Raw genomic sequence first — 24476 nt, forward strand, 5'->3', positions numbered from 1 at the left:
CCAAAAGATGCTTCAATTGTGCTTGAAAATGAATTTTAAAAAAGCTTGACGTGACACAACCATCTGCTGCTGGGTCTTTTGTTATGGTTGCCATGGAGACAAGTGCAAACAAAGACAAGGTATTTCTCTCATGGTGCTTCTTAAGCAACTGTCAGAGGCAAGTGGGGAAACGAGGGAATTTGATTTTTTGGGGGGGGGCATAGTGAATAAAATAATGCCTTCTCATTTGTGACTGTAAATTACTCAATGCCTTTTTTTTTTTTATCCCATTTTTGTCACATTCCAGACAACGAGAGAGAGAGAGAGAGAGAGAGGGGGACTAATTGTACTATTTAATGAGTGAATTTGCTCGATGGATTCCTGTCTGGGGGGGACTGAAAGTAGAACTGAATCCAGATTAGAATCAAAAGTGAGGAAGTGGCAAATTGCAGTATTGTCTGATAGAATGTCCAAAGTGTGGCCTGGTGACCTTTTGAGGGTCAAGGCACGACGGAGTCGTCATTTTGCGTCGTTCGGAAAGACTGCAGCTGACGAGGAGTCCAAAAAGAACAGCGGTAATACATTTTATTCCCGGCGAGTGCTACAAAGTGGAATTTGTGCGAGGCAGCGACGGGTCAAACTTCAAGAGAACAAACATGGCATGGAGCAAACATTGAAGGCCTTTTCCAAGCATGGGGCAGATAGCGAGCAGCGTTCCCAGAGTTGAGGAATTCCTGACTTGACGATCTTTGTACACACACGGACTTTTTTTTTTGTACGTTTTTCCACCTGTCTGTTTAAGTTTGAACCCGATACTGAGCAAAGGTTTCGCAAGAGTTTGCAGCCACAATTCACACCTGTCACTTTTTTCACCATGGGAGCGGAAATTCTGTCATTTAAAAGAGAACATAAAATGTCATATGACCAAAATAAAATATTGTCAGCGGCTATTTTGGACATATCGTAACAAAATAACAGTTGAAGGTTAAAAAGATTCATATTATAAACAAAAAATGTGTAATTGTAATATTTTGAAATAAAGGCCAAAAAATATGTCAATACATACATAAAATATTGGAGTCACATTTAATTGAGCCTGAGCGTAAGTCGACTTTGCCACCGCTGAAACTTTTTTTGCGTGGGAGAAATGTGTCACTTCCTACTTATGACACACGCGATTACTTTTATGTCAAACGTTTCCTCAATCTACCCTCGCTGGAGGCACGTTTGACGTTTAACTTTTGTCGCCTCGGAGTTGATTTCCGCTCAATACCACTTGTCATCATTTATTCACGGCGTCATGCGTGGCAGTGAGTCACGAGGTTCAGAGCACGCTGACGTTTTCACTTCTCTAAGGAGGGGGGGGAAAGAAAGTGCCACTTCTGCACTGGTATGAATGTAATCATGTTTTTTTTTTTTTTGGTTTTATTACTTCAAATCAGCATAGCAAAAAAGAGCCTAAAACAAAAGTACGTGACGATGACAGAGGAACATGGATCATTTGAGCACCAAAATGGAGGTGGTAAACACTTGGCAGGGTCCAAAAAGGTCAGTCAAACTTAACAAGTGCAGCAGAGAACAGCCCTCCCCTTTTTTTTGTGTGTGTTAAGGCATCTGAAACTACAAACATGGAAGATTTGTGTGAGACAATGAGCAAAGAAAATTAGAGATCCATATCACAGTGTGTGAATGTCCAATGTCCCCAAAAAAAAAAAGTGTACAATCACTTGTTGTTGAGGTCCGGGAAAAAGTTGCTGATAAAGGCAAACGTTGTCCTCAAAAGACTCTCAAACTTTGGATATGTAGCCGGAATACTCGTGGCGAAATTCATGAACGTCGCCGTGGTAAATTTGCAAATAAGAGCAAAAGCAAAGTAAAGAATAAATTTGGGGGTTTTAGGGGAAGAAGGTTCTGGGATGGAAACTTTCCATGGAAATTAATGGGAATACAACACTCATTTTAAGTGCCATGAAGGGAAAAAAAATTAAAGTGAAAGAATACCAGTTGACGCAAATAAATAACAAAATTTGCAAAAGAAGTTTGGCTCGAAATAGTTAATTTAACAATATTAGGGGAACTATATGGTTGCGTAATCCTGACCAAATTTAAGTGCAGTGTGCCTTAATTTGCGAGCACATTTAGTTTTTCAAGTTCTCACTTGGTCTTTTTTGTGTTCATTTCCATGGAAAATTTCCAATTTGGAATACAGTGAACCCCCATTTCCCAAATTTCCGAGTTGAACTTCTCTTGGAAATTGCCCGCAACCCTAAAAGTGAGTGATCCAAAAAATGGGAATTAAAAGGAGGCTATAATTGCTAGAGAGGTGGCGTCATCTCCGAGCGGGGGGGTTAAGATTTGTAGTTTGAGGTAAGCCAGGTGAGGCCTTCGTAGAGTCCGTCGCCGGATGTGGCGCACGAGGGCTGCACGTACCAGTTGCGGTCACGGATTCGGGTCAGGCCCAGCTTCTCCTGGATCTCATGGGGCTTCATGGCGTCGGCCAGATCCTGCTTGTTGGCGAAGATGAGGATGATGGCGTCGCGCATCTCACGGTCGTTGATGATGCGGTGGAGCTCCTGGCGGGCTTCGTCGATGCGGTCCCGATCGGCGCAGTCCACCACGAAGATCAAACCCTGCGTGCCCGTGTAGTAATGTCGCCAAAGCGGACGGATCTTATCCTGGCCGCCCACGTCCCACACGTTGAACTTGACGTTCTTGTAGGTGACCGTTTCCACGTTGAAGCCCACCGTGGGGATGGTGGTGACCGACTGTCCCAGCTTCAGCTTGTACAAGATGGTCGTCTTACCGGCGGCGTCGAGTCCGAGCATTAATATTCTCATCTCCTTGTTGCCAAAGATCTTTGATAGCATTTTCCCCATCGTGTTCAATACTTTCACAACGGTAATGAATTTAAAAAAAAAAAACGGACGCAACAGTGTGTTGAGTGACCTGAGTGGGTGTGTTGTCTAGCCCTTGGAGGGGAACAGTGAAGGTGCCTCAGTCTAACCTCTGCCCTTCAGAAGTAACATTTCCACGGACACCTTCTTCCACCGAAGCAGGCCCCAGTCCAAAGCCCAAGGTTCTTCACTTCCTCCTCGGCTGCCAGTTGTCCACACTCACCCCGGGGCCTGTCGACGAAATTCACCTTGGCGGTAGCGTAGCTGCTACTGTTTTTTTTTTTCTTCTTCCCCGGTTTCAAAATCCTCCTCGGTCCGCTACAGCGGGACATGAAGGGGAACAAGGGCCGATAATGTCACTCATTCATCCGACTTTCTTCTCTCTTTTTCCCCCCGTCGCCTGTGTGTGGCACAAGAGCAGGGAGGGGTGTCAGGGCGGAGGACGACAACTTTGAAGCGGAAATGTAAAAAAAAAAAAGAGCCTTCGCTTTCGACGCATCAAAGTAGAGTGAAAACGACTCACCTCAGCGGCTAAGGTCTACCCCGAGGTCCCCCGGGCCTTTTATCCCCACTCTCTAGCTTCTCTTCACCCCTCTCGCTCGCTCTCTCCCTTCGGCCCCGCGGTGCTGTGTTACCGGAAAAGGTGCGGACCTACTTTGGGCGCCACTTCCTCTACAACGCTCAGACACTAGCTTACTACAGTGCCGCCTTTAGGTGCTCGTTGAAAGCTCGGAAATATGATTTAAGTTAAGCACAAAAGGCTTGCAAAAGGGTGTGCCACTTCATTTTAAACAAGTGTGGTGTTTTTTCATTATTATTATTATTTAACCAGCCCTTGAGTACTTAATAAATAATATGGTGCATGATATCTGTAATAATATCTTACATTATTACAAGGTCAACGGTTGTAGTAAAATTTATACGACACAAGTTACTTTTAACGCAAGAGTCGTTGTCCCTATAATCAATGTTTCTGCCAATAAATTAGCACTTCACATCGGTATTAATTACATCGCTCAATTTTTCAAACCCTGGTGTTTAAAACCAGAATACTACTTCACGATAACACTAAAGTATTCTGAATTACGAGTGTATCCAAACGCACCGAGCGCCATTTCGCATGCGCGCCCCAGCCCTCCCGATTGGCTACATAGGCGCCATTTGAGCATTCAATTAGTCTCATCGCGTGTGTAAATATATGTCTACAATTTAAATTGTAATTTCATTTTTCAATATATATATATATTAAATATATTCAACGATACATTCTCTTCATTTTCGTTTTTCTTGGTACTTACGTCAAGTACTGTACTGTCAGTTTACGCCACAAGGGGGCACGAGTCCAATGTACATTTGAATATTGTGCCATTATTTTGAATGAAAACAAACTACATGCTTTTTTCCTCCACCCTCTAAACTTTATTGAATGAAATATAGACACGTTTGTGTAACCTTACTATTAACAGCTTGTAAAATACAAAAAAAAAAAAAGACAGTTAAAACCATGCTTATGTGAATATTAGGGAGAATGAAGTATATTAGTTGTTATAACAAGAGACTTTGTCAGTTCATACACAAGTCAAGGGTATACACATCCTCTGTACAAATGTTAACAGGCTCACAGTGAAGACAAAGGTGACTTGAGAGGGCAAAAAAAGGAGTTTCAGAGGAAATGTTTATGTACAAAGAAGCAAAAATTGATTTAATTTTTTCTCATTTGGTCATAAAGCTTGCTGGTGTCAGCCATTGATACAACTGAAGCAAAAGTATTTGGGGAAAATAAATGTATCAAGCAACCTCCAGACGCTAAAGTAGCTTGCATTCATAAATTAATGCACCTTTAACCCTCTAACTCGTTTTTTTTTATGTTAAAAGGTTATTTCACAGTAAAATAGGCACCAAATGTTTTCATGTAAATATGTGGAATATAAGGGAATTTACTCCAATTTGTTTTTACTGACAATAGAAATCACAGTTTGTACCATGGTAGCTAGAAAATATTCAAATAACAATAATACCGTATGCAACAGTTAGCTTTGGTCATGACTTGTCGCTTCTGGCGTTTGTAAAAATATTTTTTTTTCATGCGTGATGAAGGAAATAAAACAGAAAAAAAAAAAACAGGGCTCGACATGAAAAAATAAAGGATGATTGGAAGAATACTCGTGATATAAATACAATATACAATCTGTTTACCTTTTGATTTTGTCTGAGGTCTATACATCAGACACACACACGTGCGCACGCACACACACACACACACACACACACACACAGGTAAACATTCGTCCATGGCTGGATGCAGGGTTGTGGCGGGGGGGGGGGGGGGGGTTGTATGGGCGTTGGACAGGAAGCTTGGCGACCCAGTCTGTCTCGGGGCAGGAAGGGGCCCAGCGTGTCAGTAGGTAGTCCTAACCAAGCATCATCCTCTGTTTCGTTCTCGTCATCACTCTCATCCTGGTCTCCTAGGTGACGGTGCTGCATCTCCATCTTCAAGGAAAGAGGTTAAGGACAATTGTTATTTGGAAAAAAAAGAAAGCTAGCCCTATTCTGCTAAAATGACGTCATAATAATGAATTATGACTACCTCTGCAGATAACGACTACATGAGTAACTGAAGCGCCCCAGAAAGACTGCACACTGCAATTTGCCTGTGAGGCCACACGATGGCGACAAATCCGTCTGAGTGAGTTTTATCAACTCTTTGCAATACAGGTTTATCACCACAAGGTGGCGAGGAAGTAGCAGAAAACTGTGGAAATGACTTTCTTGCGCCGATTCAGAATCAAATTTTTTATTCTAATAATATCACAATATGTAACGTATTAATATATTTACTAGTATTTATGAATTGAAGGTTAGCTTGAGCAACAAGTGGAATTTTTCTGAAATGTCAGCTATAACTTACAATGCTGTTTTGTGCAAGCTATTATACGGCAAAGTCCAAAACCAAAAAAAAAAGACAATTTCTCAAAAATGTGATCTGAGCTAGATTGGAGGAAGGCTGATGAGGGGGGGGGAGGAAAGGGGGGTGCTTATAATCAGTCTTTCAGCAAAAGTTCATCTCCCCCCCCCCTCGCACACCACTTCCTTTTAAGACCCCGACAAAGAAGGGGGCAACAACAGCATTCCTACTTTGATATCAAAGTTTTCCCTGGTAACTCAGCGCCTGAACAAAAGCTTCTTCATCTGGCCGAGGGCACCCCCAACCCCTCCCGTCCAACTCATCTAATAAAAGTAGAGCCCATTGATCTTATAAAATTTTTTTAAAAAAAACTCATTTGATCGGTTAATGAAGAAATTCTGTGGTCCATCTCACCTGTTCACGACACGGGTGTAATCTCTGTGGATGTGGGCTGGATCTCCTTCACCGCCTCTTCAATGACCTCCATCACCTGCGCCATCACCTCGGCGCACTTTGACGACGCCGGGAGACTTTCCGACTGCTCGCTCGCCGGCAGGTCTCCTTTGGCGTCCACGGTGCCGTTGCTGGCAAATTCCTCCACTAACTCCTCTTTGATAGACTCCTCCTCGACCACCTGCGCCGTCTTCAGGACCACCTGGACCGGAGTGCAGAGCTCCTTCTCCGATTGCGGTTTGTCTTCTTCCCTCTCCTCCTTCACAGCTTCCAGTTTCTTCTGACTCTCGCCGATGATCTCCAGCGTTTCTTCCTGAAATTCTTCACTTGCGATGACCTCCACAGCTTTCTTCAAACCTTTCTCAAATTCTCCGTTCTCCACTGCAGAACCGTTGAGGATGGCCGCCGCCTCGGTTTCGCATTCGGCGGCGATGAAAAGAGCTTTCTCTGCCGGTCCGTCTTTGATGATGGGGCTAGGGGTGTCGGTGATAACCGGGACCTCCGCCAAGGTCTTCTCTTCTGTGGTGATCACTGCCTGGACTGCTGTTGTGGAGGACTCTGGGGTCTTGGGCTGTTCTGAAACTTTCTCCACAGCATCCTGAATGACGGACTGGGCGATGACCAAGCTTTGGGCTTCAATTTGACTGGAGATCTCTTTGTCGCCGTTGCTTTCTGTGACATCTTCTGGCTCAACCACGTCGGAGGTCGTCACTTGGTCCGCAAGGGCCTGGCTGACCAGGACGACGGATTCGGAGATGATGCAAACCTGCTCGCTCGAGACGACCGTTTCACAGGGGAGTTCTTCCTTGATCTGCACGCAGGACTCGGTGACGTCTCCGTTCTGGAGAGTGGCTACGATTTCCACCGTCGGTGTGACGGCAACGGCGGGAGCGTCGTCCGCGACGTCGGCGACGGTCTCCGCAACTTGAGGCTCCAGCAAAGCGTTGACGACGGCGAGCGTCGGCTGCTCGGGTTCGCGGCTCTCCTCGGCGGTTTGAACCTTCAACTCGTCGCTCGGTGAGCTTTGGGCCAGCTCCACCTCGACGCTTCTCACTTGAACTTGGGCACTGAGCAATGCTTCTTCCGTGACGACGGCCTCCTCCATTTGGACCCCCTCCTCTTCTTGTAAGATCTCGGTGCCGTGAGCCTCGGCGACGGCGGGAAGGCCCTCTGTGATCTCAGTGGCGGGTTCCTCCAGAGCGACTTCGTCAATCTCCTTGGTTTCCACGCCGACGCAGATGGCCGTGGTCTCGGCTTGAGTATGCGGCTCCAGCAGACGGAGAGATTCGGATTCAGCTCGCTCCAAAGCCGGTTCGGATCCTTCTGAGGCGACCTCGACCGCTGCGTCCTCGCAGATCACAGATGTCATGGCTGGAACTTCACTTATTTGGGCTTTAATGGCCGCCACAAACCGCTGAGCGTTTTCATCCTGAGGTTTCTCGGGCTCACTGCTGGCCGTTTCTGAAGGAGGAGTTTGAGCAACTTCGGCTAAGGACAACCTCCGTCCGACGGGCTCCTCTGCGTCATCCTCCAAATTGCCAGTGTCGACAGACTTGGGCGTGGCGATGTTCTCCGCTTCTTCGGTGATGTCGCTCAGCTCGTCATGTTTGTCGTCGCCGCGCTCCACCGCGGCCGCGATCCAAGATGGAGATCTTTCATCCGAGGACACTTGAGCCGGAGCCGCGGTTTCCTCTGCCGCTTGTTCCTGGACGACCTCCTGCTGTGCGTCATACTCTGAGAGAGGAACGACAGCCGGGGTGTCGGAGTCTTCCTCGCTCTCGGTGGATGCTTGTTTTTCAGTTTTCTTCTTCCTGAGACCGGGGAAGAACTTTCTCAGAGAGAATGACGACTCCTCCTTTGGAGCTTCGCTTTCTGGCTGAACTTGTTCTTCTGTCTTCTCTTCGGTTTTGGACTTACTTTTTGGCATAACCATGCGTTTCAGGGTGTCCCAGGTGGACTCCCTCTCGGGTGGGCTACTCAGAGGCTCTGGGGAGGAAGCGCCTTCTTCGTCACTTTGAAGGTTCGCCGCAGCTGCTTCGGTCTTGTCCTCTTGCTTGTCCTTTTCTCCGGCGGTCACATGACTCTCCTCTTCAATCTTGGTTTCGTCATCGTCAGAATCAGAAGTCTTCCTGGTCCTCTTTTTGGGTCCTCCCATACACATCAGAGCTTCCCAGGAGACAGACGTGTCCATCTTCTTTTTGGGTTCCTCCGTGCTGCTCACCAGCTTCTCTTCCGTATTTTCAGCCTTGCTCTCGTCCTCGGAAGGTTTGTCCTCTTTGGCTTCCTCCTCCGCGCTCTCGTTTGCCAACGGAGCACTTTCAGAAGAAGACAAGGTTGCCGACTTTGCCGCTTTCTCACTTGGGATTTCATCATCGCTCTCGGAAGATCGTTTCACACGCTTCTTGGGCGTCACGAGTTTCTTGAAGGAAGACCAGGCCACGATTCCCTCCTTCTTCTTCTCTCCATCAGAGACCACTTCACCTTCGGGTTCCTGTGTGGAGTGGGACTGCGCCGGCTCAGCTTCAGCATCATGTTCTCCTGATTTCTCTGGAGATGATGGCCCACTGTCAGCTTTTGCCGCTTCTGTGGATTCCACGGAGGATTGAAGTTCTCCTGCTTGCTCCCCAGACTCTGTCAGTTTCACCTCAGTATCTTTCTTGCTCTTCTTGCTTTTAGTGGAGAGTTTCTTCAAGCCGGCGCCGGTGAAAAGCTTCTTTAGAGGGCTTCCTTGGGGTTTTGTCTTCTCTTGCGAAGCTGTAACTTCAGAATCAGACGTCACCTCTGCTGCAGGTTTCTCTTCTTCTGCTTTTTCCTCTTCTGGCTTGGTCTCGTCAGAAGTAGGGCTATCGACGTCAGTCTCCGAGCTCGGTTCGGGTTTCGTTTCGTCGGGTGACGCCGGGGCTTCCTCTTCGGCTTGTTCTTTCTCTTGAGTGGTCACTCCGTCCTCCTTGCTTTCTTCTCCCTCCTCTGGCTTAGCAGCTTCATCCTCACCAGCTACCTCCTTGTCTTCCTCCTCTTTGGTCCTCTTGAGGCTGGACTTCTTTCGCAGATTTGAGAAGAGGTTGGTACTGAACAGCTTCCTGAAGGGGGACATGGCAGCCTCCTGGGGAGGCGGACTGGCCTCGTCCTCTTTCTCGGCTCCTTCCTCCTTGTCGGCTTCGTCGGAGGTCTCGGCGGCATCACCGGAACCGTCTGGGCTTTCGACATTTTTGGCATCTTCAGTGAGCTCAGCCTCAGTGTTGGTTGCCTCGTCCGTGATCCCGTTCTCTCCCGTCTCATCGATTCCGTTGACCGCATCTCCATCCTTGTCCTTGACCGTCAGCAGTTTCACGGGCTCTTTCTCTTCGCTCTTATCCTTCTTCAGGGTGAACTTAAAGCCCACGAAGCGGAAGATCTTCTTGAAGCCCACTTCGCCTGTCTCGTTGGGCTTCTCCTCCGCCGCCTTCTCCTCAACGGGAGTGATGTCGTCGGGAGACTCCTTGTCTGTTTTCTCACCGTTTACCTGAGGAGCCTGCTCATCCGCGATGGTATCCATGGTCTCTGAGGTGTCCTCCTTCTGAGCCACAGACACACCATCTGGCTGGCCAACTGAAAGGATGAGGAAGTCAGAAAAAATAGCACTTTGTTAAATGAATCAATATTAGCTCTCCGCTAAATGTATTTCGTAAAACGGTACAGTCCATTTACTACTCCCGGCTTTCAAAACAGTCACCCGATACTCCGCGAGTCGCAAATGTTTAATTTGTAGATATCACATTACCCTTTAAAGAAAAACTGTGGGAACCGTGAGCAGTCCAAAAAAAAAATGTGGGTAATTCTAAGCTACTGTTCTCTGGTGCTATTTAAAAAAAAAAAAAAAAAAAAAATGGTGGTCTTTCCCCACAGAAAAAAAATGTACCCACAATTTAAATTACAGCCTCACAGCATTCTTGGGATATTTTAGTGTTACACAAGAAACATTTGAAGCATGTTAAAGTTTCGAGGAATTGATGTCAAAAAAAGGAACGTGTTGGCGAGGACGCGCCATGTAAGGATTTGACTCAGCCAGGAATGTGTGTGCTATATTATTCCCCATTCTTCTAAACACTGTCTCGCTTAGCTGAAGCACAGCTAAATTTTATTTTACATTTCTTAAAGCAAACACTGAGAGCCCTTCCGCCCACCCTCTTTGAATTAAGTCCCCTTGACCCACATTCCACCACAGCGGAATAGATGGGGGAACCGCCTCCTTCAAGGCACAACACAATGGCCTTGTAATCCTACTGCGGCCTGTGAAAACAAAGAGGGGGGGGGGGGGGGGTTGTGGTCGCAAACTTGACGAGATTCAGCATATTTACAAAATAAAGTCGTTCACGGGCAAGCCAAATAAAGTCAACTTGCCGCCGCCTCCTCCTCTTAAGTCAAGTTGTAAAGTGCGGGGTCAGACTTTGCCGGATGAGGCCATGTGTATCTACGCCATCATAAAACCTGGAGCCGTGTGGATTTAACACACTGCTGGCATCTCTGCTTTCTTTTTGATCTCGGCTTTTTTTTTTGTTTTACAGGCGCGCACACACACACAACACCCCTGGAATGATTTGATTTAGGGAAGGGAGGGGCGTCGGTGTGTGTGTGTGCTTTAAATAACGACTGTACCACAAAGAGTGTTTCTGAGGTGAGGCTGCAGGGGGTCGAGAAGGTGGCTGGACGGGTTCTTGTTCTTTCCAAGGGTGTGGGGGGCGGTTGGTTGCCTGGAGGTAAAAAAGTTGTTTTTTTTTCTGTAGGGTTAGTGTCCAATCAAAAAAACAAAAAAACATTTTTGGGGGGTGAAACAATTGGAATATAGTCGAACATTTAAGATCACAGCTGCAACTACGGCTGAGAAGAAAGCTGACACTTATTGAGCAACTTCTCCCAAATGTATGCAAATCTCTATTAAGATGACTCGTCTGGAAGCAGCGGCAGCTATGCAAACAAAAGAAGTCAGTTAAGCAGAAAAAAAAAAGAGGCCAACTCGCTTTTCACATCCCCCAAAACTGACAAAGACCCCCCCCCCACCCCAAACTAAGGTGTGGTCAGCGTGTCTCCGAGGCGCCACTCTGGGAGGAGGGGTAACTCATCGCATCATAAAAAAAACAACCACTACATTTGTGAAACCCAAGAAGAGCATCTACCAGGGACAGAGCAGCAAGAATCAGATTCATTTCATGCCACCCTCTCTTACAAACCGACCCCCTGCTGCTCTTTTGTGGTTTCAACCCAACAACCCCACTGGGAATTATGATCCCACTCTAATCGAATGAAACGCTTCGCATGACGACAAGATGGAAGTTGGCCCGAGCTGTGACACTTTGGTGTATGATAAAAAGGCAACTGTTGCTCTTCATTCAGATGATAAAGACAGCTGTGGAGAGGAAGAAGAAAAAAAAAAACAACAACTTGGGAGTACAGCCCACTGGGTCACTAGAAGTTGGGCTACACTTGGATGGATGCTGTTATAGGAAGAACCACCATTGCACATAAAATAACAAAAATAAAACAAATAAAAACAAAATGTTATTGGACCCTTCCGTATTAAAAGGCTCCCATAATAGAACTCCATTCTCGTAGTAGAACTCACTACTATAGAACCACACCCTCAGGAAAACAATGCTCTCGGCAATACCATTCATTCAAACCAAAACCCAGAAAAATGTTGTCCAAATCTCAATCGCGTGAAACAAAACAACAAAAAAACGAAATAAAAGTATGACCAAAACATTTTAAAGATCAAAAATTAAGCCTACCTGTTAAAGTAATTGTTCCAAGCATTTGTGAAAGTCCCCCCGAAAAATCCTGTTGTTTTTTTTTTAGCTTCAATTAAAAAAAGACCCACAAAAAAATGAATTTAAGCCCACAATAAATTGCGAACAAGTAATTGAGAGTGTCGGGAGTTGCTGTTGTGCTGCTCTGTGGCCCGTGTGTGCCGGGCGAGCCGCCTCGCGCACATTTCAACAGACTGACACGCATGTCACGTTGGGACCACCCCTGCCTCCCTCTCCCACCACCGCCCTCCTTTCTTCAGCTCTTCTGAATGACCCCCCCCCCCTCTTCCACCTTTCCTAGCCCCCCCTCCCATCCCCACTTCATTGCATTTCCGCCTCAGCCTGACTACAGCTCATCATTATGCACTCCTTCAAGGAAGTGACCCATTTTTTTTTTTAAAAAAGAATAAAAGTATTGTATGTGATCAAACTGCATGCCCCCCCCCCCCCCCGAGACCTCCGCCACCAAATCCGTCTGCCACGCAACGTCTCCTTTTCTGACCTTAATACGCATGCTGTCTCCCCAAAGACACAGTCTGGCTGAAAAAGTGATCGAGCGTGACACTTTTGGTTCGGGACGTAACCTTTCTTAAGCCGCTTTGAATGGTGACATTGAATACACACAATCGAGTTGAAGTCTTTCAAATGGACTTCAAGGAGAATAAAAAAAATCTATTCAAATCCATACTGGCCATAAACAAATGGGAATCTTTGAGTTGCAAGCAAGTGGAGTTCAAAACTTTATCTTGAAGCAAGTCAATGGTGTTTCAAGGTGCTAGCTGCCCCCCCCCAACTAAAATTGCTAATGAGCTCCTCGCAATGATTTCAATGTAAACGCATTTAATTGGGAATTCCTATGAAGGTGAGGGCAGACGAGGCGGAATGCAGATAAACAGCGCCGTAGTCGTGTTGTGTAATCTTCTGCTTTGTCTCTGCAGGAATGTGTAAATTTACTAGCACGGGTGATAACGGTCATTTGAATCGAGTGCCGTCTGCGAGCCCAAGTCACGCAAATACGCAACAACTTTATCTCTCATTTTTTTTGACACCTTTCTAATCTCAATTTGGGGTTTCTTTTTTTCACTGATGCAATTTCCTGTGGGTGGATGCTAGTTTCATTTGACAATAAAGTTTAATTGGGTGCGAAATTAAAGAATTTGAAGCAGCCTTTGAAAAGATTTGTTCTCTTATCTGCCAATCATTTTGCTCGTTGGAAAGGGAGTTCCGTTAATTCCCCCCCCCAAAAAAAACCTTGTCGTATCTCAGAAAACAAAATTCAAACGCCAAAGTAAAACGATTATTTTTTTTGCCACAGTAAAAAGACAATAATACGGAAGAGGATTAGGGCCAGTGAAGAAAAAAAAACGAGGGGTGGCAGGAAAGTCAGAATTCTGACTTTATTCTCAGAAATGGGGGAATTCTGACTTTAAAGTCAGAATTCTAAGAATAAAGTCAGAATTCTGAGAATAAAGTCAGAATTCTGAGAATAAAGTCAGAAATGGGGAATTCTGACTTTAAAGTCAGAATTCTGACTTCATTCTCAGAATTCTGACTTTATTCTCAGAATTCTGACTTTATTCAGACTTTATTTATTCTGACTTTATTCTCAGAATTCTGACTTTAAAGTCAAAATTCTGAGAAAAAAAGTCAGAATCCTGTCACCCCTCGTTTTTTTTTTCCTTCACTGGCCCTAATCCTCTTCCGTAATACGTTCGCTCCAATAATGTCAATATGGAGGAAATCTCCAATGATTTACTTTGAAGCGAAATAGCAATCGACTGAGTCTTTTTAAATTGAATTGAAGCGACTCATTGGACATGACACACCATTGAGGTTTTCAAACCATGCAGTGACACATGAAGTAAATATGTCACTCTGTACAAGTACTATTGTGCAGTGTGTCGTGAGTCACGCAGCAGGGAATGTATCAAATAGTTGAGTTGATGGGAGTACATGGCTTACTCCCCCCCCAAAACCAACCCACCCAATGTTCCTTTTACTTCCTCCACATGACTCACGCGTGCCTACACTTTAATGAACGCGCTGTCCGTTTAATTCTCACACAACCTTTTTTGATAACTTTAAGAAGCTAAACTATAATAACAGGTCTAGCGCAGGAATGTTTGAGGGTGGGGATGGATGGAGGGGTGGGCTAGTTTGGGTGGAGGGGCTTTTTTTTTTGTTGCCTTCAGAGACTGCCCATGACATCATTGCAGACTCAGGACACACGCACACACAAAAAAAAAAAAAAAACGCCCCCCTCTTTTCCAAGAAGTGTCTCAACAACATAAATGGCGGAAAAGGGAAATGAAGTCGACGAGTGGTTCTACTTGACTCTGGTACATTATGTTTACACTTTGCGACTATTTCTGTGACGTAAAGTGATTATTGCGTGGGATATATCCAGACCCGCCTGCAAAAGGCGAAACGTTTCAAGACTGAGAACAAACTTTATTTTTTTGCCTTTTCAAATTAGAGGCCCAGCGTGCTTGCTTCAAGATTTCTCAGTTCGAGCGAATGATACAATTATTTTGACAATTATTTATATTTAAACACACTGAAAGAGATTAAAACCACTTTTCAAACATATTATTAAAGAAAAAGTATCAATTAAGTAAGTAATAAGTCAATTACAAGTATTTCATGCTATGGTATAAGAGTTGTTTAGTCCGGCTTGCCATCTGTCGTCAGTTGCCTCAACTTTTTCGTTACATTCCAGAAATTTTTGCCTGAGCAATTTGCACAGTTGCTCCTTGGCATTTGTTGTCTTCTGTTGTTAGTTGTAAAAAAAAAAAAAAAACTTCATCTTGGTCATATATATAAAGCTCCTAATTGGGTCGATTAGCTATGTTTGCTAGCTAGCTAGGTTTGACTGAAATTTTGTCCTGACTAAATGTGATGAGATGATGGCATTGTAGATGGTGGGAGAGTGGGGGTCTCCCATGGAGGAAGGAGGAGGAGGAGTGGGCCGCATTCCTTCTCCATTCACTCAAGCCTCCTTGTGCCTGGGGGAGGTTAGGGGTTGAGGCGGAGGAGATTAGGTTCCCTGATGCCGGGAAAGATGTGAGCCAGAGCATCGCCTGCAGATACGAGCAAGTCCCGGGGAGGTTCAGGACTTTCGTACCCCATTTTGAATATTTGTTTCAGGAAATTTGATCAATTTCTTCTCTTCAACTATATATGAACGGTAAAGAGTTTTTTTTGTCCAATCAGGTTTCAGCCTCTCTTTGTTGCCAAGTAAATTCCAATCTGGCCAGTTTTTATTTTGCCTCGCTGGTCAAAATTTCAGGCGTGACTAGAACGAGTAAAAATTTGAACAAATCAGATGTTGATGAGCTCATATTGATATTTTCCTTCCTGGCTAGTGGAAACTGGCGAGAAGACAAAAAGGCCTCTCGCCCAATCATGATGAATGACGGCTTCCTAATAGAGGTCTCGTCTTCTCCTGATGGGCATCCCTCGAGCACCCGCTTCATAACGGGCATCTAAATAAAACATGTTGCCGAGATGGAAAACGATGGATCTCGCGGGGACTGTGTTTTCCAGCACTCTACTCTAAAACCCAACTGGCCGACTCTCTTCTCGGTTTCATAAAAGCATTCGCACCGAGCGTAGTTTGAGCAAAAAGTTGGAATGTGGAAAGCAATACGGGCAGAGCCGCGACTGGTTTGCGTTACGGTGACGTTTCCCGACATTGGCGGACACGGCACGGAGCTTAATCGAAGGGAGAGGTTGCATATTTTCGGACGATGAACACAACGCTCAGATGGCCCGAGTCGTATTTAAACGCTTACAGACCGTTTTACTGATAAATGATGTCCAGGAGTCTTGCAAATTGACTTAACTGTCAGCACATCTTCCCAAAAAACACAGAGTCAGCGTTCGCTCGCCTCCCCCGAAAAATCAACATCTGTCCTCTTGTGCAGCCTGCAAGTCGTCACGGAGGGACGTTCGAAACTGTGGCCAATACATTACATCGACCACGTCATTCTTTTGGACTCGCTCGGCGCACGTGAACTCATCAGCCGGCAAGACTGCCAAGAAGCGTCCCCGCGTAGTCCTCGATCAAAAATGTGTCGTCTTATATTGTTAACTTTGTTCTCTCCGTGAACTTGTACGTCTATAAAACCTTCAGCTCCATATTTAATGGCGCATTCCACAAAAATTGCTCATTTCAGATCCAACTCGGAAAAGCGCGATGGAATTCCACTCGAGTTGTTGTTTGTAGAGTTTGAAATCTTTGAAAAACGATGATTTTTACGCGATAGAGCTGAGGAAAATGTTTTCAAATTGGAAGCTATCGTTTTGTTTTGATTGTCTATAAAGCAGTACCGAGGCATCCTGACCTAGATCGAGTCGCTCGACTCCGCTTGATAACATTGACTACATTGAAAACATCTGTTTAATTAAATTCCACCATGAGTGAAATCATTTTCATTCATAAATCTGTTTGTTTTCCAAGGGAGGAATTGATATGAGGAGAGAGAGTTTGAATAGCGCTGGACACAAAATTGGCCACTTGACAAAAAAAAAACAAAAAAAACAAAGCAGTTTTAATTCGGGACTTGTGAACAATACGCACTGATGTATGTGTCGCCTTTTTTTTTTTTTTTTGGTCCTTTTCATGTGCAGCCTTGTTCTTTTTTTTGTTGTGTTTGCCCGTTATCAGGTAGATTGCACTTCCCGTCTCCCACCGTGCTAGTTTATCAGCTAGCCGACTCAAGCTACGAGGAGTACTGGAATACCTTTGGCTCTATCTCTCATTGTGTCAAAAAGGTCCCTTTTCCTTTCACTCCCCGTGATATTTCTATCCGCAACCTTGAAACTTTTTAACAAGCTCACTTTTTTCCATTGTATGAAAAAAAGTGCTTGATATCCATCTCAAGGTCCTTGTAAGACAATCTAGCACGTTAATAGAACCGCTAAGGCGCGCGATTAGCATCCTATGCTACGCCCGGTGATATGTTAGCTTAGCGAATACAGAAGCTGCTAAAATGTATTTTTTTTAAAAAACGGTCACATTAAGTTTCTCTTTAAGGACTAATAACGTGACAGTTGAACAACTCTCATCACCTCGTCCGTCGTGAAGCCGCGCATGAAAAAGAAGGAGTCGGGTTACTCTCTAAACGGACAGCGCCGCTTAATGAAATAGCTTATTAAAGCGCTTATTTGAAAGCGCGGTATGTGACATTTCTTTTCGTTTTAAGTCGTGTTGGGTTACCGCTTTCCCTTGGGCCGCCGCGTATTATGAAGCACGCAGGCTCGCTTTGCGCGGGGCCCCGGGGTCACGGCCTGCTAAATATTTAGGGAGGGTGTATACACGCCCCTGCGGCCCTCCCAGATAGAGCTTGACACAATAGCAACGGCCGAGATAATAAACACGTGCAGCTGCGGGGATGAAGCGCCGCAGGTTGAGGATGGAAGCGTTGCAATCAAAATAAATTGGACGCATTCATCACCGGCTCGCGTGTCTCGTTCCATGTGAACACATTTTACGAATAAAGCTTTGCAAAGTGTGTGTGTGTGGAAGATCTCGGACTACATTTGCACACAAACGCACCTTCTGCCAGGGTGTCGTCCTCCGAGTGTCCAATCAGACTGGTCAGGCTGGAGATTTGTCCATTCTTGTGCAGGGACTGAAAGAACAGGAAGAGATATTTCACTCGAAAAGATGCATCAGTTCCATTTCTAAGCTATCTTGGAACTGGTCAGTTTGCTTTGGCATGAGACTAAAGGATACAAATCCAAAAGATGAATGACTTCCTTAATAAAAGTGTTTTGTTTTTTGTTTTTTTAAGAATGGGTGTAAAAGATCAGCCACGGAATGCAGTGGTTCCATTTTACGAATTTCCAAAACAGTATCCGGCTGCTGAGTCCAAAATCAGATGGGTGTTGTTATTGACAGGTGCAACTATTTTAAGAGAGATATTTGAAGTAGATTGCCTCAGTTATCATCCCTCCTCGAATATTTCTTTAAAGATGACTGGGCAGTCTGAATATTTACGATCTCCTACTGTAGACCAAAAAAAAATCTTTGGAATGCTGCTCAATGTTCTGGACATGTCAACGTTCCTGGAACTGAATGAGGAATCTCATGTGAATGTAAAATGCCATTGACATACAGGTGGTGTACCACAAGGCTCTATACTAGTCCCACTTACAGGATTTGGAAATATATGGTGTCACAGAAAACAACTAGATGGGCTTTGGTCCACATAGTGTAAATGTCAGGTACTAGATTCCCTTGGAAAGTTTCCAACTTGAAAAATTCCTAAAATTTTGCAAGCCCGCCCACCTCGCAAATTTCGGTTCTTTTCCAGCCATCAGCACGTCCGATCAGATCTATGTGATCTAGCCGGTGGACCTTTAGCCCTGAAGCGACCCCGTCCTGCCCCAGTCCACCCCATGACTTTCATTCCCAGAATTCCTCACCCCCCCCCATTCTCCAACATTCTCAAGATTCCCCCCTCAACACCTGACTCACTTTGTCAGCACACCTCATTCAAATTGGACCCCCGCTACCCCAAATGTCTAAAATACGACCAACTTTTTTTTTTTATTTTTTTTTTTTAAACGCACTATGACTCTGAATGTAATTTTCAATTTATTTTTGTTCTCTTTTCCCACATATTTAATTGTTGCTTTCATCTTCAAGAAAATCCTATTTGCCTTGATCACGTTTCAGTCCTAAAAGTCAACCGAGCCAAAAACCTAACGCTGAATTCTTTTGTCAGGCGGAACGTGCATTTTTCTGCTGTCTCCGTGGCCAACGTGGTACACCACAAAAACCAAAGACAGACTGAGACCGTTAACATCTGCTACGGGAAGAAAAAAAAAACAAGATAGGTCCTGAAGTGGTTGTATTATATTCCAAGTATTTTTTTTTTTTGTCACGTTCTTAGATAAATACTAAGAACGTCTCCAAATAACGTACATGGCACAGCTGCGACCCGGTTCTATTGCGTTTTGGAGAGGTTAAGAGATGCAAACACCTGTCATGGCCGTGTTCTACCTACATCAGTGCTTGTAACCCTTGAACCCAAAAGCACCATACTGCACCACCCACAGCTCGCTTGTCTGCTTTTCATCACCAACTTGCTTTTATGTGGCCCGTACTTGAACAGCAAACAACAACAGCCGGGGGGTGCCAGGAAAGACCGCCTTCTCGTGACACGGCGCTAATCGAGATTGCTGCCCAGTGTTTGACCCAAGAGAGGGGGGGGGGGGGCTGATTCTCGAACCGAGCTGAAATAACAAATACGCACCCATTTGGTGACCTCCGAGAAACTATGAACACATGATAGGCATCACATGACCGGGGAAAGGGTTTGACACTGATTCAAAGCATGCTTTTAATTAGCCAGACAATTATGTTTTCCCCCCGATGAATTAATTTAAAGTCATAAAATAATCGGACAGAAATATGCTCATTTATTGCTCAACAAAATAATCCACTACCCCATCTTGATGAAGAAATATTTTTTCCAACTATCAAGGGATTCAAAATGCATTCCCGGAGAACAATTCATGCTTTTTTTTTTTCCAATCAACTAGCGCGAAGAATATACAGATGGACATATTTGGATATGATTTGTGAGAAGACATCTGGCGACACGGTGTATCTGTTTAGTTTTTCCGTTCGATCGAGACCATCTCAGCTGGCAGATGTTCAAAATCCACGCTAGATGCAATTGGAGCGATCGTAACACGGTTTGAGGAGTGTGGGGGGGAAAAAAAAAAAAAAAAAAAAAGCCACCTCTGCAGTGGCCCAATAGTGCACACCTTTGACATTTTTAATTTGGCAGATTAGAGAGGCCACGGTCACTTGAATATTGTCTGCTCAGCTACGAAGCATTCGCATCAAAGCAATGACTCACCCTTTCGTCCTTGAAATGGCTCAACTCCCATTGGCACACACACACACACACACACACACACACAAAGATGTGGACACACCCCACGCAGCACCATCCACTGTGCTCAGTGAAGCTCTTAACTGCTGCATCAGGACCATAACTGATGAAATATGGATGCGCATAAAAAAAGAATCAAGCTGAAGGGGAACGAAGGACCTATCGAAAACATCCGAACCTTTTTTTTTTTTTTTTGCCTCTAATGTACGAGCTAAATTTGAAAATTAAAATTGGTTTGGTTTCTCTTGGCTGCTATCAGTGATTTGGTCCAATCGGATTTGAGCTTCTTTGTGTTGTCGTGACAATCTAATCTTCCAATCTAATTCTTGGGTTGATTAACAACACCGTGATGGAGGCAATCATCGGTTTTGTATTTATCATAAAACACACACACACATATCACATGAGTTATATCCACTTTGCAACTCCTTGTTACAGTTTGCGTACACGTGTTGGTTGCATCTAGGTGATAAGTTGGAGGGAGGGGCGGGCCTTAGCATTTCTCTTAGCGGCAGAATGTGTAATTTCTTTTTTTTTAATCCTATCGGGGTTCATGCATTGGCCCTCGATGACTTCAGCATTTTTCAAATAAATGTTGAAGCCCATCGTGAAGCTCGCCACGTAATCCAATTTTGATCCTTAAAGACTTAATTGGATAGTCAGTTTAATGATCTGGGAAAACAGTTCCATCCTGACAGCTTAATGAAAGGAAATCAGAGCGCCGTCTATTTTTTGATGTCGTCTTTATGCCAATTTGGCTCATGAAGGCAGAATGCTTGGATAAAAGATTCATTTTGGCCTCACAGCAAATCAGTGTCTGCGGTTCTCCTTTCCCACACATGACGTTTTCAATGACGGGCCAAAGGAAAAGGACCTTAACTTAATTGGGCACCCTCCCACCTGCAAAGTTTATGAGCCAGAAATCTTTCCAGAAGACTGAAATCCGCTCCATATTTTCTTGCAGGTGTGATGGCCATATGTCCAAATACTTTTGCCCATATGTCTTTTTCACGGGGGACGGGGGATTTTGCTTCCCACGCATTTAACGGGAGGCACGGTTTGCTGGGACCGAGCGATCACTGATCCGACCAGAAGATGGACTGATCCGTCCTAAATTTTTCAAACAACTTGTTTCTTAGAGGATTGGGACAAAGACAAGTGCTTTGTTCTGCTGTACTTGTTCCTTCACTTTCACTCACTTTCAACACCATTTCTCAACCCCCCCCCTCCTTATTTTCACTGGCCCAGGAGAACAACAGCGTGATTCATGTGGCTCTCCTACGTGACGTCCTTTTTATTCTATCTACCCCTCGCCCCTCCCCATCCCCTTATCCACCGCCTCACGCTGGTTCCTTCCTCTTGTTTTGGGCCGATGCACACGGGGGGCCCCTGGGTGGGCTTGTCCCCTGTCCCAGCCCATCCTCAATGGTTCCTCTGTTTGACCCCCCCCACCCTCACCCCTCCTCCCCACTAAAGAGGATAATAAGAGCCACGGTAGCGTGTGATCAGCCGCCACTCATTATACAGGAACGTTCCGGGTTTTATCGCCTCCGTACATTACGTTACATAAGCACCTGACATTCTACTCGCATGGTGCATCGCACGGGTCGGCCTACGTACGAGGGTAATGTTGTTTCAGGATGTTACTGCGTAATTACAAGCAAGCAGGAAGTGATAACGTGGAGGAGATAACGGAATGAGATAAAGTTTCTTCACTGTATTTGTCTTGAATTCAAGCATGTGAATCTGGTACTCTCAAACTGACGCCATAATTTTTTTTATTTTTTTATTTTGCAAATAGATTTTTTATTCTATTCGTAGGGGGAGCAAATCTACTTTTCTTAATCAGATAGCTTAATGCTAATGTGTAATGCAAAATGTCATAGACAGGCTAACAAACATTAGCATGGACATGACTGCAATTACAAACCTTGAAACAACTTAAAACCCACGTGGAGCACAACTTTTGATCATGACTAGCAAAAGGTGTGTATAGCCATATGCACGGCAACAAGACAAGCTGTCGTATTAAAAATATTCCGATAGCGTGCAGATGTGCACTTCTTTCACAGAAAAACACCCACGCCCGAGATGAAGTCAATCTTCACATCGATATGATCTCAACTAGGCAAGGTTGACAAAAAAAAGCACGACGGTCCTCTCTCCTAAGTCTGAAAAGCTGCACCTTTCTCGGTTGTGCTTATACGATGCATCCTCCCTCCACCCTCGGCTGCTCATTTCCTCTAATCGACCACTTCCTGTAGCACGAGTGTACAGCCAGCTGCGTGCTCTCTCTCGTGTCATACATCATACAAGACCAAACAACATATTATGATGCTTTCTTCCAACCATCATAAATTCACTGGATTATTTTTTAATCATTTGAGGTCTTCATCAGTCTAATGAGTGACACTGTCAGCAGCATTGTTTGGCTTTAAATTTGTACAACAAGGAAGCATGTGATAGCATCCTCCTATTAAGCTAATTCAACTAATACGAGTGGGAGTTTAAAAATAGAACAATGACAATCTTGTGATGGCCATGATGATTCAATCAATGATTTAACATGCGTGATGGGGCGGCGGACAACAACATGGTGACCGAACACGCAAGTGGCTTAAGGCTCCGCATCCATCATTGTGTCATTTGACCTTTGGAGATGATAGAAGCAAGTGTGACTTTTTGACCCGCCACACATAAAAAAAAATAAAAAAAATAATAATAATACAAAAATCAATAGAAGACAATATGAGGCATAAAAAGAACAGGTGGCAGTGGTGGGAAATAAAGTACAAATACTACCTAACTGTACTTGTATTTCACAGTCAATAAGATTTTTTTAAAAAGGGGGCGTGGCCAGAGCAAGTAGCATAACAACAAGTCAATACATCGAGTAGAATCGATATTGAGACGAGGCACAAACATGGCAGGTGGTACAAATAAACGGTCATTAGCGACCGCTTCCCAAATATTCCTTCGCACATCGATGAGTAATTTACACCCGGGTTCGAGCGCTGAGTCAGACACTAGATCACATGCAGTGGAACGCAACGAGAGCTCAAATGAGCTAAAAACAAACCTTGGCATCGTGCTTTTGAACAGCGAAGCTGCTGGTTAATTATTAAAGAGGTGTTTTTTTTGTTATTATTTTATTTAAATCTAATTTTGAAGTCATGAGGAAGGCCTAGGACCTTGATATTTGAAAGCTTCACATAATACTTGAAGTTGAAGATAAAAAGAGCAAGACGTAAAAAAAAAATGAATATGGATAACTAGTCAAATAAATTACGATTATTTCATTACATTTTTTGTTTTCATTTTAGGCTTATATTTTTTTGAACTCTATACAAGAGCACAAAATAAATCAAATGTACATATTTAATATAAAACACAAATAGTTTGAAGACCGATGCTGCGTCACAAATTTGTGTTCTAAATCAATTTTATGACTGCGGGACATCTGCACTCTCAAGCATGACTCAGCACACAAAAAAAAAAATAACTGCGTCAAAATTTGGCCACACATCTGCCAGGCAGTGAGGGTGCTAAAATAATTTGAAGGTTTAACAAAAAGAAAAAAAATAATAATAATAAGAGGAATGGCGTACCTTGCTATCGAGGATGGCGCCTCCCTCTCCTTCGGCCGAGATTGAAGCATCCTCCTCCTCTCTGCTCCGGGCAACGTCCCGCTGGGCTGAGCTTTCTGCTCCCATGGCCGAGCAACGGTGCTTGTCTGCCGGCTTGCCGGGGGGGGATTGAGTCTGTATCCCACCCCCACCTGCGTCCAGAAAAAAAAAAAAACTAAGAACTGACTACAAAAGTGCAAGCTGTGTGCCGAGTCACTGCAGCGGAGTATGACCTGGATGGATGAAACGGGAGAGAGAGAGGGAGAGAGAGAGACAACTCTTTTACAGCGCCCTCCCTCCTCCTCCTGCCAGAATCACATGAGGCTCCACGCCTTGCAGCATCACTGAGGTGAACTCACGATGGACCACTGGCAGATGGTAAAATACAGCATTCGGTTTAAGAGGTCAATGAGTCCTTTATATGAAAAGGACAAAAGAAAAAATAAACATTTGTGGTGTCATTAAAAAAAATATCAAAATATCAATTGCTATCTTTAAAACAGAAAAATGCTCTCTTATACTGTGCTTTTAATTTTTTATTTTTTTTTGGACAGTTACTTACTTTTTATCTTCACATCTCAAGCAGAGAAGCAGGTGTCACTTCCTGTGAATTCAAAACTGTGGTGATTCAACAATATCAAACCGTGTTACGACGCTGGTGACAACTTACCAGACATGTTTGTGCTTGTGAAATGGAAAAACATCAATTAAGCGATGGCTGCCATGGCAAAAGCCGTGACGGCTGCTCCTCATCAACATGTCTGTCATCCCCCCCTCCTTACTGCCAGTCACGTACATACCGTACACTCAATAACAGAGGATGTGGAATTCTGCCCGTGTCAGACACGCGTGTGAGCACACGACTTCCACGTCGTGTACCCTGAACGCCTCATCACGACTGATGTCGCACCCTGGGGCGCTTT

General features: G+C 44.5%; 2 protein-coding genes across 4 annotated transcripts; both read right to left on the reverse strand.

Moving 5' to 3' along the window:
• Positions 1-591: 591 nt before the first annotated feature.
• LOC147042338 (ADP-ribosylation factor 6-like) lies at positions 592-3575 on the reverse strand. Its single transcript, XM_085937583.1, has 2 exons — positions 3397-3575; positions 592-3273 (listed from the first exon to the last, which is right to left on the reverse strand). Exon 2 carries the CDS (start codon positions 2853-2855, stop codon positions 2328-2330), a length of 528 nt encoding a protein of 175 aa, XP_085793709.1. The 5' UTR covers positions 2856-3273; positions 3397-3575; the 3' UTR covers positions 592-2327.
• A 700-nt stretch (positions 3576-4275) lies between these two features.
• Positions 4276-24464, reverse strand: akap12b (A kinase (PRKA) anchor protein 12b). 3 transcript variants are annotated; one of them, XM_085937210.1, is made up of 7 exons: positions 24224-24464; positions 24116-24157; positions 23787-23921; positions 23536-23705; positions 17575-17650; positions 6193-9819; positions 4276-5363 (listed from the first exon to the last, which is right to left on the reverse strand). In XM_085937210.1, the coding sequence occupies exons 4-6, from the start codon at positions 23638-23640 to the stop codon at positions 6197-6199; spliced, it is 3804 nt and encodes a 1267-aa protein (XP_085793336.1). In that variant the 5' UTR covers positions 23641-23705; positions 23787-23921; positions 24116-24157; positions 24224-24464; the 3' UTR covers positions 4276-5363; positions 6193-6196. The 3 variants fall into 3 exon arrangements, with proteins under 3 accessions (XP_085793336.1, XP_085793335.1, XP_085793337.1); XM_085937209.1 differs by having other exon boundaries at positions 23787-23968; XM_085937211.1 differs by lacking the exons at positions 17575-17650; positions 23536-23705; positions 23787-23921; positions 24116-24157; positions 24224-24464 and adding an exon at positions 11997-12236.
• Positions 24465-24476: the final 12 nt, after the last annotated feature.

This window comes from Syngnathus leptorhynchus, chromosome 18, assembly GCF_054491065.1.
Source record: "Syngnathus leptorhynchus isolate UIUO chromosome 18, UIUO_Slep, whole genome shotgun sequence".
NCBI lineage: Eukaryota > Metazoa > Chordata > Actinopteri > Syngnathiformes > Syngnathidae > Syngnathus > Syngnathus leptorhynchus.

Excerpts from the sequence above, each read along its gene's own strand:
- LOC147042338 (XM_085937583.1), bottom strand. The coding sequence starts at position 2,855 with ATGGGGAAAATGCTATCAAAGATCTTTGGCAACAAGGAGATGAGAATA.
- akap12b (XM_085937210.1), bottom strand. The coding sequence starts at position 23,640 with ATGGGAGCAGAAAGCTCAGCCCAGCGGGACGTTGCCCGGAGCAGAGAG. Across the intron at positions 17,651-23,535 it reads GCGCCATCCTCGATAGCAAG|TCCCTGCACAAGAATGGACA; the intron begins GTACGCCATTCC and ends CTGTTCTTTCAG. Across the intron at positions 9,820-17,574 it reads GGACGACACCCTGGCAGAAG|TTGGCCAGCCAGATGGTGTG; the intron begins GTGCGTTTGTGT and ends TCATCCTTTCAG.